The sequence below is a fragment of the Ruditapes philippinarum genome, unplaced genomic scaffold, assembly GCF_026571515.1.
Source record: "Ruditapes philippinarum isolate M1 unplaced genomic scaffold, ASM2657151v2 ctg5178_1_1_1_1, whole genome shotgun sequence".
In the NCBI taxonomy this organism is placed as follows: domain Eukaryota; kingdom Metazoa; phylum Mollusca; class Bivalvia; order Venerida; family Veneridae; genus Ruditapes; species Ruditapes philippinarum.
The window spans coordinates 40,671-56,748 of NW_026857479.1; the positions used below are offsets into that span (position 1 = coordinate 40,671).

The 16,078-nt window shown below is 30.4% G+C and overlaps 1 protein-coding gene across 1 annotated transcript; it reads left to right on the top strand.

The window, feature by feature from the left end:
• Positions 1–125: 125 nt before the first annotated feature.
• LOC132749870 (A disintegrin and metalloproteinase with thrombospondin motifs adt-1-like) lies at positions 126–15,554 on the top strand. The gene is made up of 11 exons (XM_060739781.1): positions 126–217; positions 324–371; positions 760–839; positions 1,668–1,724; positions 2,084–2,207; positions 5,186–5,308; positions 6,007–6,177; positions 7,062–7,232; positions 7,677–7,844; positions 8,026–8,193; positions 14,379–15,554. Exons 1-11 carry the CDS (start codon positions 178–180, stop codon positions 14,792–14,794), a joined length of 1,566 nt encoding a protein of 521 aa, XP_060595764.1. The 5' UTR covers positions 126–177; the 3' UTR covers positions 14,795–15,554.
• Positions 15,555–16,078: the final 524 nt, after the last annotated feature.

Consider the following 16,078-nt stretch of genomic DNA (forward strand, 5'->3'; position numbering starts at 1 on the left):
CTAAATTATAACATACAGGATCTTTAAACAATGCACTTAAAATCTAATGGCATCATCAAAATATTCAAAATTAACTACCTTAATATTAAGACCCTTGTTATGTGAAGGACAAAATTACTCACGTCATAAAAACTCGACCTTTCATATAAAATAGACACACTAAAATTGACGGATCAAATGCTTGCTTTCCAGTTTCGACATCAAATGGAAGCATTAAGTACGTATCTTGTTTATAACATGATAAAATACTTGTAATTTAGAAAATATCTTATTTTCTCAATATAAACAAGCAATGAAATTGATAATATTCTTTTGTTTTTCAGACTTTGTAGCTTTCTGTGTAGCGATTTGCTTGCATTTCACATTTTGTTGTGAGTACATTTAATGTTTTATGCCATTTTGTATTACGACAATTAATTTTTGACAAGGACATTGAACATTCACATGTTATGACTTTGCTTTTTAAGACATTGCAAGGGAATACCTTTACAAATTGGAAAACATATTAACTGTTGTCATTGATTTACTTCATATCATGTTTAAAATTAAATCAATGCAAAAACTCGTAACGTTTCATCCATCCGTGTTTGAAAAAAAATATTAAGTGATTCCGATTGTATGATTAAAATATGAAATTTCTGGATGACTTTTAAACATCTATTGACAAATTTTGGATTCACTTCCGGCTCTTTAATAGATACAATTATTGTTAGAAATACCATTTCATTTTCTTTATTAATTAGTCATTTCTCTATTTAGATTCCCTAAATTGCTTGTCTTGTCAGAAAATTGATGACCCTCGAACCTGCAACAGTACGATATCATGTCAAAATTCACAGGTATGAATGATACAATTTGTTAATATTACATATTTATTACAATACAAAACGAAAACGAAGAGTACTTTCATTATTTACCAGAGATACATGTTATTGTGTTTTCTTTAATTTGTAGTAAGAATTTGCATACTTATCTCGCTCAATCTAACGTTTTATTTGTCAACATGTGAATCAAATCTTTCAATAATATAGAAAGGTCAAAATAACATGCTCACTTTACCCAACATTTAATTTGTAGTAAGATGTATATACTATGATATAAGTCAGAGAGAAAACAAGATATTGTGATATGTGTTTGTGTGTTTATGAATAATGAAAATTTTACACTTATCTGTATATGTCAATCACCTTGGAATTAAAACGGATTCAAAAAAGTTCTATCGCACGACCTGTGATATAAAATACAGGATCGAGTTATCCTTGTATAATGAATCAGGGTGGGCGGAGGCTTTGGGACAAAAAAGAAGTCTTAATTTAGCAGTATTTTTGAAATAGATTGAAAATCTGCTAAATAGAAAAACAGTATCAAAACGTATCAAGTCAGCAATGAATGTGTAGCTACAAAAAACACCTATTACCTAAGTGATAATTTCAGAAAAAAATATGCCATACACGTTCATGTAAGAAAAAAAAAGAATTCAGCTATGCGTGTCCATGTAAAAAAATAAAACTAGCTATGCGTGTTTCTTCTGTAATATATAAATTCAGCTATACGTTTTCATGATGTAAAAAAATGAATTCAGCTATGCGTGTTTATGCTTAAAATAAATTCATCTATACATTAGCCATTTCACGTGTTGCAAATTAAAACTTCCCATGTTTTTTTAGGTATGCTACTTGAATGTATCAGCAGGAATATATAAAATGGGATGTGCTGATAACCAAGTGAGTAAATTTTACATTTCCATATATTTTGCTAAGAATATATCTCTGAAGTGTCACTGTTTGATAATGATAGTTTGTAGTTATTGTTGTTGATGTTTTGCATTGTCACGACGAATGTGATTATATAATTGTCGTTTTTGTTGAACTTAAATTCAGAATATATTCAAATAAATTTAGGTTAGTGAAAACAGTATATGATATTTAATGCTTGAGAATAATTAATTTAATACATAAAATAAGCAAGAAGGTATGCATATCTCACAATAAAATTACACTATTCGTTACATTGATTAAACAGTTAAACAAATAATCATATCATAACGGTGATGTTGTAACTTTATGATGATTTGTTTTTCCAGCATTGTGGTGGGATATCAAGTGTAGGTATCATTGGACGAGATGTGACGTCACGTCAAACGTCAAATTGTCTAGAGTGTTGTTCTTCAGACAGTTGTAACTCCGACTTGTGCAAGCACATGAAACGTAAGTTCCTTAATTTGCGGCTATTGGATATATATAAATAAAAAGTAATTTCATGGTCACTGTTTCGATAATAAAGTATTTTAACCATGAGTAAGTGCCAGACTCGAGGAGAAGCAAGCGCTTTATTCCGTTTTTAGCTCGACTTTTTTTTTTTTGAAAAAAAAAGTAGAGGTATTGTTATAGTCAGGTCGGCGTTGCCGTTGCCGTTGCCGTTGCCGTCCAAAAACATGTACCTGGATCATAACTTTTTTATTTCTTGGTGTATTGTCTTCATACTTGGCCACAACAACCCTTGGGACAAGACCTTTCAGTAGACCACACTAATCTTGACCTTCATCCATAAATGACCTTGACCTTCAAGGTTAAAAGTCCAATTTTTGCTTGTTCGTGCTGTTATTGGCTGTTACTTTGTTATTTTTGAATGGATTGTCTTCAAACTTGAACATAATAATATTCAAGGATATCCCTTAAAAATAACCAGTCAGACCTTGACCTTCACTCATCAATGACCTTGACTTTGAAGGTCAGATTATTGAAATTTTCATTTTTTTGGCTATAATTGGCTGTAACTTTGTTATTTTTGAATGGATTGTCTTCAAACTTGAACATAATAATCTTCAAAGATAACTGTTGAAAATATACCGAAAGACCTTGACCTTCACTCATTAATGACATTGTCTTTGAAGGTCAAATTATTGAAATATTCATTGTTTTGGCAGTAACTGACTGTAACTTTGCTATTTATATAAATGTGTGTGTGTATATGTATATATATATATATATGTATATATATATATGTATATATATATATATATATATATATATATATATATATATATATCAAATATATATATATATACATATATATACATGTGTATATATATCTATCTACAAATATATATATATATATATATATATATAGATATATATATATATATCAAATATATATATATACATATATACATGTATATATATATATATACATATTTATATATACATATATATATATATATATATATATATGTATATATATGCATGTATATATATATATATATAGATATGTATATATATATCAAATATATATATATATACATATATATACATGTGTGTATATATATATATATATATATATACATATATATCTATAGATATATATATATATATATATAGATATATATATACATATTTATATATACATATATAGATATATATATATATATTTCATATATATATATACATATATATACATGTATATATATATATATATATATATTTTTTTTTATTTTTTTTAAATATATATATGCATATATATATAGATATATATATATATATCAAATATATATATATACATATATATACATGTGTATATATATAGATATACATGTGTATATATATAGATATATATATCTATATATCAAATATATATATATACATATATATATATATACACATATATATATCTATATATATATATATATATCAAATATATATATATACATATATACATGTATATATATATATATATATATATTTTTTTTTTTTTGAATATATATATGCATATATATATATATATATATATATAGATATATATTATATGTTATTTTGGTTTTGGAGTGATATATGTGGATATATTACCTGTTAAGATTTTATATCACCCGAGCCGTTAGGCGAGGGTGATATTTTATCTTGGCAGGTAATATATCCACATATATCACTCCAAAACCAAAATAATAATTTTATTACCCTTCCCCTGCCGAGTTTAGACGATTTTTTAAAAAATCATTGCTGTTTTAAATGAAACGTCGAAATAAGATTCCCTTTAGGATACATCTTCGTCCAACATGACGTCACATAAATACATGACGTATTTTTCCCGTACCTTACGAAAGTAAACAAGAGAAAAGGAGTAGTCTGTTGAGCGCACTTTTTTGTAATTAATATCAAGCTTTCACAAGGTCATATTTGTTTTCGATACTGATGGTTATATGTATCATTACTCTTCTTTGGTAAATATTTATCATTTGACAGTTAAAAAGTGCTTTTAAATCGGAATTTTCACCGCGTTAAATCGAACCGTACGCGCATCACCTCAGCGCATATTGTTTACAACGTTGGGTGCCAAACGGGGAAATTTAGTGTGTATATTACCCGTCTGGCTCGGTTATATCAATTTCTTTCGGGTGATCAATATCCAATCAAAAAGGCGGAAAAAATCTGGAAGGGTAATAAATATATATATATCAAATATATTCTATTTTTAGAAATTGCGTCATTGTTGCTATTTTTAGAAATTGCGTCATTTTTTCTATTTTTAGAAATTGCGTCATTTTTTTCTATTTTTAGAAATTGCGTCATTTTTTCTATTTTTAGAAATTGTGTCATTTTTTTCTATTTTTAGAAATTGCGTCATTGTTGCTATTTTTAGAAATTGCGTCATTTTTTCTATTTTTAGAAATTGCGTCAATTTTTCTATTTTTAGAAATTGCATCATTGTTGCTATTTTTAGAAATTGCGTCATTTTTTTATTTTTAGAAGTTATGTCATTTTTTTCTATTTTTAGAAATTGCGTCATTTTTTTCTATTTTTAGAAATTGCGTCATGTTGCTATTTTAAGAAATTGCGTACTGTTGCTATTTTTAGAAATATGCTTAATGTTTCTATTCATATATATACAAAATATATAAACAAAACTAATGTGACAAGACAGACCAACTAAATTTATAAAAAGGAAACGTCAATATATGTTTAAACCTTTCTATGTTTGCGTTTAGAAAAAGTAAAAAGTCGAGCGTTGCCCCCGCCCGGCGGTGGCTCTTGTTATTTTTATGTTTCAATGATTCTTTTGATAATTTTGATAACATTTTAAAGCTTCACAAACTTACAAAAAGTCATTACATTGATATCAAATAAATCACTATTTGATGTTACTCTTATTAAAACGGTTTCTAGCCCTTGTATAAAGGTATTTACCATTTCAGCCACATTGTGTATTGACGATGAAACAGTTGACTGTGCACGTATAAATACAATATTTCATGTATGTAAAGACATCCAACAAGCTAAACTGGTTTGTCCAAAGTTTTGTGGTCTGTGTCAATTAGGTAATTTTATGTTTAGCTTTATTATAACTATATTACAGTCCTGATTTGGATCTATAACGATTTTAAACCAGCTAGATACTATTTTATTTTATAGCTATAACTTTTATCCCTAACATACACGCAAATCACGAAACGCTTATATGATTCAACGAATAGGAAAATCCGTCTTATGTCAGTGACAAATACGAAACCATATTTGGAACTGCTGACTATTTTTCTCGTTGGCTCTTATCTAAGCTGTGCACTACGTAGCGTTTTGAAACGGGAACCGATAAATAAGGGCGTGGTTTATTTCTCATTAAATACGTATTCATCTGTCATTTTTGAATTCCACTTTTTGTCTCAAAAATTGTAGTGGCTTCTGAGGCCATGTACTCGTATTTTGCTACTCGCAGCGTATCACGCTCGACCTTCGATCTCGCGAAATATTAAATTCTCCAGCAAAGTTGCAAACTACAACACTTCGTTGATTGCCTTTTTTCAAATGTACAGGAATTAAAATAAAGTACAAAAATCCTAGCATGGGTTAAAATGTGAAAGAAAGAATAATGACAACATTTATTTTTCTTTTCATATTTCCAAATAACAAACAAACATAAAGGTTGTAAAATTTAGACCTAAATTGACTGCAGTACCATATCCTTCTTTAAAACATTATAAGAAAATGTATTTCTAAGAAGTCATACTATCATTATTAGTTGATGGACAGTGGAGTGCCTGGTCATCGTGGTCAAGTTGTGACGTCACTTGCAGTTTAGGCTTCCAGACGAAAACTAGAACTTGCACGAATCCTGCACCAGCAAATGGTGGACTTGACTGTATAGGAAATAACACAGACAATAAACAATGTCAAAATGATCCGTGTCCTGGTGCGTAATATTTTCATACATAATGGAATTATCACAATGTGTTATTTCTCTAAATTAAAGTGTTAGTATCATAAAGTGGATATATATGATATAATGCATGTTTATTCATGCTAGTTTTTTTTCTGTTTCGTTCTTTCATTTCTTCGTCATATATGTAATTGTTTGAATTTTGTAATGGGTAATATATAAAATGCTGATCTTCATTAACAGATTATAACAAGTTTTTTGTCAAAATCAAACAGAAAAAACTAAAATTGGTGCTTATGCCCATATGCATGTATCTCATAAGTTAGATCTAAAGTTATTGTTGTTCAGTAAACGGAATATTGCACTATTATTCAATATGAATGATAACCATTGCTTCTAACTTATACCACGTGAACGTCATATATATGTCCAATATACATGTATAATTTGCAGCCGGACGTGCATTTATCAATTGGACAGTTAAGTGCGTTTAACATTGTCCATGTAACGGCAATGATAAATGCCTTTAACGGCTTAGTATCCGAATTAATTATATTTCGACAGTAGCAAGCGTCTTGCAACGTCAAACTTTAACTATATTTATAAAAGTGAATTGGTCTTTACTAGAAGGTTTGCAATATCATAAATGATTATGTTAATAGTATTAATTTTATAACATGAATACAACACGTCTGCACTGTATGGCTATTAAGATTAAACTATGAACATTGAATAACTGACCCATCTTGCAAAACTTATGAAAATATCTTAATGCTCCGGAAGTAAAATATATACATGTATTTCTATAAACTGACAAAACAACATGAAAATATATTGTCTAACTTGGGTTGCGTTCATTAGACACCGCCCTTCTTTGTTGATCTTGTTTATCATATTTTGTCCATATTATTTTTCAGTTCACGGGATATGGAGCAATTGGGGATCGTGGGGGTCGTGTTCTGTTTCATGTGACGTCGGAATGCAACGCCGAGATAGGTCTTGCTCGAACCCTTATCCTAGCCGAAATGGAGACCATTGTTTCGGAGAATCACGTGATGATAGACTATGTTTTCCTGGTGCTTGTGCAGGTGAAATAGTACATTTATTCGTTGTCGAGACAAGTCCTGCCATATCAATGAAAAGGGAAGATGTCCTTCTTAAAGTGAAATTATTATTATACTAACAATTGAATTATAGAATACAGGTGAAAAAATGATAATCCATGTTGAGATACAAAAAAAATTAATCTTGTGTTCGAAGTATTTTTACTAAAATGTTGAAGAGATTCAATTTCGCTTCGGGCAGTTACACAATTTTCATATACACTTGTTCAGAAAAATACCTACCTCATTCTAGATCACATCTTCAAAGAAACATTTCATTTGGATATAAGACGTCAATCCATTGTCATTTGCATTTATTCCGTCTTTACTTTTTACTTTTATTAAATTGCCTTTTTGACTTTAGAGTGTCAGTCTCTTAGACAGGTAATTTTGGAATGTAGAATTGATTTAAGTAATGTACTTTTATAGATGGTAAGTGGTCAAGTTGGGAAAACTGGGGTTCTTGTAGCGTGAGCTGTGAAGGCGGAATTCAAAGTCGGCTAAGAACATGTTCTAACCCGAGACCATCATTATCTGGAAGGAATTGTGGCGGAAGTTCGGAGCAAACAAGATTGTGTAACAAATATGCATGTGCAGGTATATTACATATAAAGCAAATTTTAATTTCTGTGAAACAATGTTAGTTTTTTTGTGTAATTCAGGTGTTAATTTAATTTGATAATATTGTTGTTAACTCCTTACTCATTAAACTGCGCAGTTTATGTTTGAGAAATGCAACAAACTCTTATTATATAATTTGATAAACTTAATATTTTAGATGGTGGGTGGTCAAGTTGGGAAAACTGGGGTTCTTGCAGTGTCAGTTGTGGAGGTGGTATTCAAAGTCGTCTAAGGACATGTTCTAACCCAACACCATCTTTATTAGGAAGATATTGTAACGGAAGTCCGGACGAAATAAGAACTTGCAACAAACAACTGTGTGCAGGTATATTACATGTATATTCTTTACTGACATAAATCGCGTTAGTGTTCAACATCATTAGCCGACCAATGAAATTGTTTCACTTTTCAAAAAATGCCCTTCTTAATCCTTAATCTTATAGACAGGCAAATATATTTACTTAATATTAAGTCACGAAAGACGCATGCGTAAACTGAATGTAATAGCCACGCCTCATTAGGACGACGTGACATTGGTAAAACTCTAAGCGAGAACTAGGTCAACGTTTCTTCATACAATCAATCAACTACGGTAACCACTTCTTATGGCGGGTCGTTTTTCTTATAATTCGCTGGAGTAAATATAGTGGTTATTTCGAACTTACAAATATAAATCACAAATGAATGATCATTTTCATTTAAAAAATTGTCATTTAATGCACGCACTAAGGCCTATGAAGTGTAAAGTTTTACTACTTTCTAACATCGTTTATGGGTCATTTGAGTTTATTTCAAATGGAAATGTCCTCGACCCTGATCGACAAATTTAAGAAGCGAGAAGGGCTTAGGTTGATATCACAAAAATAACTCACGTCCAATATTTTTTACAAAGTTGCAACATTGAAGGAATTTAGGTAGATGACTCGAATTCATGAGGATAACTTTATTGTTGACTTTCAATATTAGAATTGAAGGGTTAAAAATGAATATTATTTTTTTAAAATTCGTGCGTATTTTTTAGAATTGTAAAGAAAAATTTGTGGAAGGGGATATCCGCCATAAAAATACATACCTTTCATTAAATTACTTATTCTTACATGACAAATACATTGATACAATTTTAAATTTATATTTTAATATTCTTTGTCCCTTTGTCTATTTTCCGTGCCCCTTTTACCAATTTGTTTGTATGTAAATTCACACACAAATTGTAAATTAAGCTGTGAATGTCCCACATAAATTATTCTATGTTCCAATTCCTTAACTAAATGTTCACGTTTGTAAATTGTTCTTATAAAATCACACTTGTTGTGTAAAACGTAATAATTGTTAAAATGTATTTTACAACTCGAAAATGAAATTGATTTAACTTCCAATAGTCAGTGTACAAACTTCCTGTTCTATTTATGGAAAACGTGGGACTTTGTAAAAATATGTTATTTTTACCTTTTTAGCTCACCTGAGGTTGCTCAGGGTGAGCTTTTAGGATCGGTGAATGTCCGTCGTCCGTCGTCTGTCGTCCGTCGTACGTCGTACGTCCACAATTGCTTGTGAACACTCTAGCGGTCGCATTTTTGCCTCAATCATCATCAAACTTGGTCAGGATGCTTATCTAGTTGATAGCTTGGATGAGTTCGAACATGGGTCATCTCGGATGAAAAAGTAGGTCACCGTAGCTAAAAATAGAAAAACCTTGTTAACACTCTAGTGGTCACATTTTTGAATCAATCATCATCAAACTTGGTCAAGATGCTTGTCTGGGTGATAGCTCAAATGAGTTCGAATATGGGTCATCTCGGATGAAAAAGTAGGTCACCGGAGCTAAAAATAGAAAAACCTTGTTAACACTCTAGCGGTCATATTTTTGCATCAGTCATCATCAAACTTTGTCAAGATGTTAGTCTAGGTGATAGCTCGGATGAGTTTGAACATGGGTCATCTCGGATGAAAAAGTAGGTCACCGGAGCTAAAAATAGAAAAACCTTGTTAACACTCTAGCGGACACATTTTTGCATCAATCATCATCAAACTTGATCAAGATGCTTGTCTCTGTGATAGCTCGGATGAGTTCGAACATGGGTCATCTCGGATGAAAAAGTACGTCACCGGAGCTAAAAATAGAAAAACCTTCTTAACACTCTAGTGGTCACAATTTTGACTCAATTGTCATCAAACTTGGTCAGGAAACTTGTCTAGGTCATTGCTGGAAATAAATCGAACATGAGACATCTCGGATGAAAAACTAGGTCACAGGAGCTAAAAATAGAAAAATCTTGTTCACACTCTAGTGACTACTGTTGTGATCGAAATATTCTGTTAATTGGTCTGAAAGTTTGTTTTGATGATTTCTAAGTCAAGATCGAACATGGGTCATCTTGGATGAAAAACAAGGTCACAACGCCCAAATATGGAAAAACCTTGTTAACATTCAAGTGGTCACATTTTCGACTCAATTATCATCAAACTTGGTCAGGATGCTTGTCTAGGTAATTGCTTGGATGAGTTCGAAATCGCATGTGAAACTAGGTCACCGGAGCTAAAAATAGAAAAATCTTGTTAACACTCTAGTTGCTACTGTTTTGATCCAAGTATCCTGGAAATTGGTCTGAAAGTTTGTTTTGATGATTTCTAGGTCAAGTTTGAATATGTGTAACCTGGGTAAAAAACTAGGTCGCACTGCTCAAATATGGATAATCCTTGTTAACACTGTAGTGGTCACAATTAATACTCACCTGTCATGAGACTTGGTCAGAATGCTTGTCTAGGTAATTGTTTGGATGAGTTTGATAAGTCAGGTGAGCGATCTAGGGCCATCATGGCTCTCTTGTTATTTATATTTCTGTGGCAAGTCGAAGAAACATTTTTATGAATTCCGGTCCATTTCGATCCATTGTATTTAATTCAATATTTCTGTCAGTAAAGCATATAATGTTTTTCAAAAATTCAAAGTTAAGTTTTCGAAATTAAGAGATCAAAATGGCAATTTGCAATTTTAAATTTAGAATTTAGCATGTTATGGGACTTTACGACAAAGTTATACAAAAAGATTATATTGTTCCTCTACAAGGGTTGACTAGCTCAACACGTAGGGTCAATCTAAATCTAAACGGTTGAGATGTGCGTAACTTCCTTACAATTGAGAGAGGACCGCTTCTCTGATAGTGAGCGCAGTTTAGACTTTGCAACCTAATTTTGTATTGTAAGTCTGCCCGAAGCAGGCTGTTATCTCAGGACTCGGGTTTTAGGATAAGTAATGTTTGGATAACATGGCATAAATAGAGGATGTTGTGTGAGTGTAAGTTAATTTTATTGGAATTACAGTGCGCGAAACTCTGGCAAGCATAGTATTAATTCATTCAATGAATTAACGAAATTCAATGGTGAACCTACAGGAATATATTATTCTATTTATCAATAACTAAGATAAAGACTGTTTTTGAAGTGAAAAGGTAACATTTTTCATATACGCACCTACAGTGTTACGTCTTTACGCTATGTTTGACGTCACGTCAAAATAAATTCATGTTTGTGTAATACCATTTTTATGCTAATAACTCGTTTTATAATGTAATTGGTTTGAAAAAGATTAAATTATTGGTCTTAGTTGGTGAGTTTGCTAGCACTTTCCCTATAAAATACATTATGAGTGAGAGAACTACAATATATTATTCATAAGGTTGAGAGAGAAGTCATTATTCTGCATAATGGGTGAGAGCAAAGCACTATAAAACACATAATGAGTGAGGGCATTGTTATACACATGTATATTATCCTAATGATTGAGAGAGATGTCATTATTTATTCTAATCGGTGATATAACACTTAATGAGTGCAAAAATTATCGAATAATTATACTAAGTGATAAGAGAGGTCATTATTTTTCCTAATGGGCGAGAGCAAAGCACTATAAAACACAAAATGATTGAGAGAACAATCACTAAAGTATCCTAAGCTTCAGAGAGATGTCATTCTTTATCCTAATCGGTGAGAGAAATGAATCATATAACACTTAATGAGTGCGAAAATTATCGAATAATTATACTTAGTGATGAGAGAGAAGTCATTATTTTTCCTAATGGGCGACAGCAAATAGGTTGAAAGAGGATATGTCATTTTGAAACATAATGGGTGAGAGCAAAGCACTTTAAACATAGTAAGAGATATGTTATCCTAACTATTGACAGAGGTGTCATTATTTATCCTAATGGATGAGAGCAGTGAATCATATAAAACTCAATGAGCGAGATAACTATAAGATCATTATCCTTAGGGTTAAGAGAGAAGACATTATTTTTCCTAATATACAATAATATATATCTTATAATGATACAATAATATATAACTTGTAATGAGTGAGAGAATTATTATAGAAACAACATGTTTTCTTAAAAATTACATTGGATGTCAATCTTTGGGTTTCATCTATTGAATCCTGTGTCGGCCAGGCCTAACGTTGCTAAATACTCCAGATTCGGACATAAAATGTATAATAGTTTCTCACTAATTTTCGGCGTTACATGGTGCGACAAAATTATATGTTTTTTACTGCTGATTATATATAACTTCATACAAACATATAAGAAAATGGGACATAGAAATCGGACAAAGAATAATAGAATATAAATTTGTCATAAAATCCATGTAATGTACATGCAGGAATAAGTCATTTACATGAATGGGTAAGTCATTTACATGAATGGATTTTAATTAACAACCAATAATAAGTAATTTACTTGAACGGAATTTTTACTTAAATAGCCTTCTATACTTGCGGATTTCCCTTCCATAGAAATCATGTGTATTTGTTACACGTGTGTTGAACATTCATGTGTATATTTCAGATATGTTTGGGAAATTTGTTCGTATTTGAAACATGTTTGCTAGAAATGCATGCGTATTTTTCAGAAATATGTGGGAAAACCGTATGTACCTGTAACGTGTGTGTTGGAAATTCATGCGTATAATTCTGACATTGAGGGGAATGTTTTCGTATTTGTAACACATGTGTTGGGAATTAATGCGTATTTTCAGACATATGTTACGAAATCGTCCGTATCTCTTACACTTGTATGGAGATTTAATTAGTACATTTGTATATATAACACTCACATAACTGCTTTCTTCTCTTAATGAAACCAGTATTTGTAAGTACCAGAAAGAGGACCAAGAGTGGGATTCTATCGAGCTGAATAGGAGGGATTTACACACTAGGACATTTCTAAAAGTAAATTCACCGATAAGAAATTGCCTAATTATTCTTGTACAGGATTTATTCTCAGCAAAAATATCCTTTTTGTAGATGAATGTCAGTCATAGGTCATTGATTATTGAATATAACTTTGAAACTTGTCTCACCTTTAATTGTTATTTTTAAGCATTTGATTTTGATCATTAATATTTATTTATAAAATCATTAAGTCAGAGCATTCAATTTTAATTAGGTTGACTTCTATAATTATTCCCTTTCGTACCAATAATATGAAACATTCTGATTCAGAAGATATTTGTTAAAACGCTTGTTAACTTTTACTTTTTTTACAAGGAAATTTTACATTTCTTGGATTAAAAAATCACATTTTTGATGAGAAAGAATCAATAATTCTTTGATTAAAACAATTGATCCAGAAGGTTATCACGCTTTAATTTAAATTAAAAAATAGTATGAATTTATGATATCTGTATCCAGAGGAAGAATTTAATTTGGATTTAAATCTAAATTTTGAGGGAATTTAATCACATGTATATATTCAAGATACCTAAGTATTAAATTGTTTGATTAAAAAGTTTAATTATTCATTCTTTTATATGTTTTTCTTTATAGAGTTGATAAACTAACTCTACTTTATTTCTTATTCAGAGGATTAATTATCTACTTAGATTTAATTTTCTATTGTTATACCTGGATTAAAATTAATTAAAGTTCCGATTCAGAAGTTAGTTCCTTATAGTTGAATTTTTTGAAACAGAAGATTCATTAATTTCTTATGGCATATTAGAATTGCAATTATTTACTCAAATTTTATTTTTTTTTATTACATTTCATTTTTCTTATTTTAAAACTGACCCATATCTTAAAATAAATTCACTTTTAATAAAAATATTTTTAAACATAATTAATAAATGAGAGTTTTTTTTCTTTTGGTAAACATTGAAAGTATGAGGCTACAAATGTATAAAAAGCTCACATTTCCAAAAGTTCCTTTTAAATTCAAAATAAATTCTAACATCATTATTTTAGACATATCTTATGGTCAAAATGAGAATGCTCTGTAATATTTGTTAGATCAAAATTTAACATTAGGAGTATCATTTTCTAAGAGTTTATAGTGTATACTCGTATTCTATGATATGAAGCACATTGTTTGTACGACTTTCCTGATAATGTGTATCACGTGATACACATAACAGATATTGATGACCTAGTCGTTAATCCTTCCTATAAAGTAAAATATATGTATATCTTTATCTTTATATCTTGTAACTCACTGTATTAAAACTATTTCTTTTCAGAGTTAAAAGTGGCATTTACAGCACACAGCTTAGATAGAAGCTCAACATCAACAACTACCCTTGTGTTCAGATCAGTATACATTAACTATGGCAATGCATACAGCCCTTTAACGGGGAAATTTACTTGTAAAGTCCCTGGATTATATTATTTTTCTGTAACGCTAACAAAGGGCTATTATGCTAAATTGGGTTCGGTTTCCGCTTATTTAAGGATCAATGCTTATGTTCATTTGTACATGTGGTATGACCCATATGATGACGACGACAAGTTTGAATATGGAGCGACCCCGTTAACACAGTCTGGAACGTTTCACCTGAATAAAAATGATGTTGTAGATATTTACGGTATTCCTTACAATTTTTCAGAGTATGACAGGACTAGTACATTTACAGGATACTTGATAACACCCGATTAGGTTTTATAATATATGCGAGATAGTCCCTCTTATTAAATATTTAAATGTAAAGATGCATGTTTAAACACATTTACGAATAATAATCAAGTTTATTACAGAAGATTTTAAGTAAAATTCAACTGAACTGTCCTGTCTAGACAAATTCTATTAGAGTCTTTTATAACAACATTTCAAATAAACATCCTGATAAAAATTAAAAAGCCAATGTACGAAATGAAATCATAAAGTGAATATTGATGTTGAATCATCACTTGATTCGAGTCTGGTCAGGTACTAGTTATTATTTTATGTAGGAATATTATGCAAAAAAATTACGAAATTTGTTGGTTGTACTAAAGAAACCGATCCTGTTTTTTCATGTTTATTTAAGCTTTTCTTACAACATAATACATATGATTTTAGTTACATGTAGTTTCTTGTGTGTATGATCCTCTTGTCTTTTATCATTATTCTTATATAGAATGGCTATGTACATGTTGTATGATATTTTATACTGTAGACATGTTTTAAAGTGCTCGAGGTATTCCTTAACCAGTTAAAACCCAAAGTTGCTACGACTAAAACCTGACCGACAGTAAATCAACAACAACTTGGCCATAAATATTCTCTTTTTTAATCAGCGTATCATTCTGTAAAAAGAATTGAAACATGATACAGAAAATGTTTATTATGATTGTGATATTTTTTACTACATTATAAAAATTTTAATTATAGTATTCAGTGTTTAATTGTTGAGATATAAGTACTCGAAAATCTGTGTTTCTGTTAAGTGTAAATAAAAAGTATAATATATAAAAACTTTCATTTAAGTAACTTAAAACTTCTTCATATTTTGTGTATTTTCCTATTCACTACAATGGTTGTGTCATCCTAAGAATAAGAATTTCCGAACAACCAATGCTCGATTCTTACATTAAAGGAAACTAGAGTACCTCATTTGTGTAGAGGTCAATAATGAACTCCAAACATATAGACAACAAATAAACAAATTGGAGATGCCTTACTGAACGTACTGGTAGAGAAATTGTTACTGAGGATGAGCACATAAGTCATTGTGTAAGGACATGTTAAAAGTGACTAAAAGAGAAAATAGTTTTATTATTTATTCAAACGACGCAGGTCACTTTCGTTGTGATAAATCATGAAAACCTTTCTACGGTCATTCGCACTGAACCTCTGATCTGGCATGTACATAAGTTACAGTTCCTTGCGAAAGTGAAGGCAACTAGTACTGGTAAACTGCTTGATAGCCTGCCCAGGAACGATGCGGTGGTTGAACAGTGC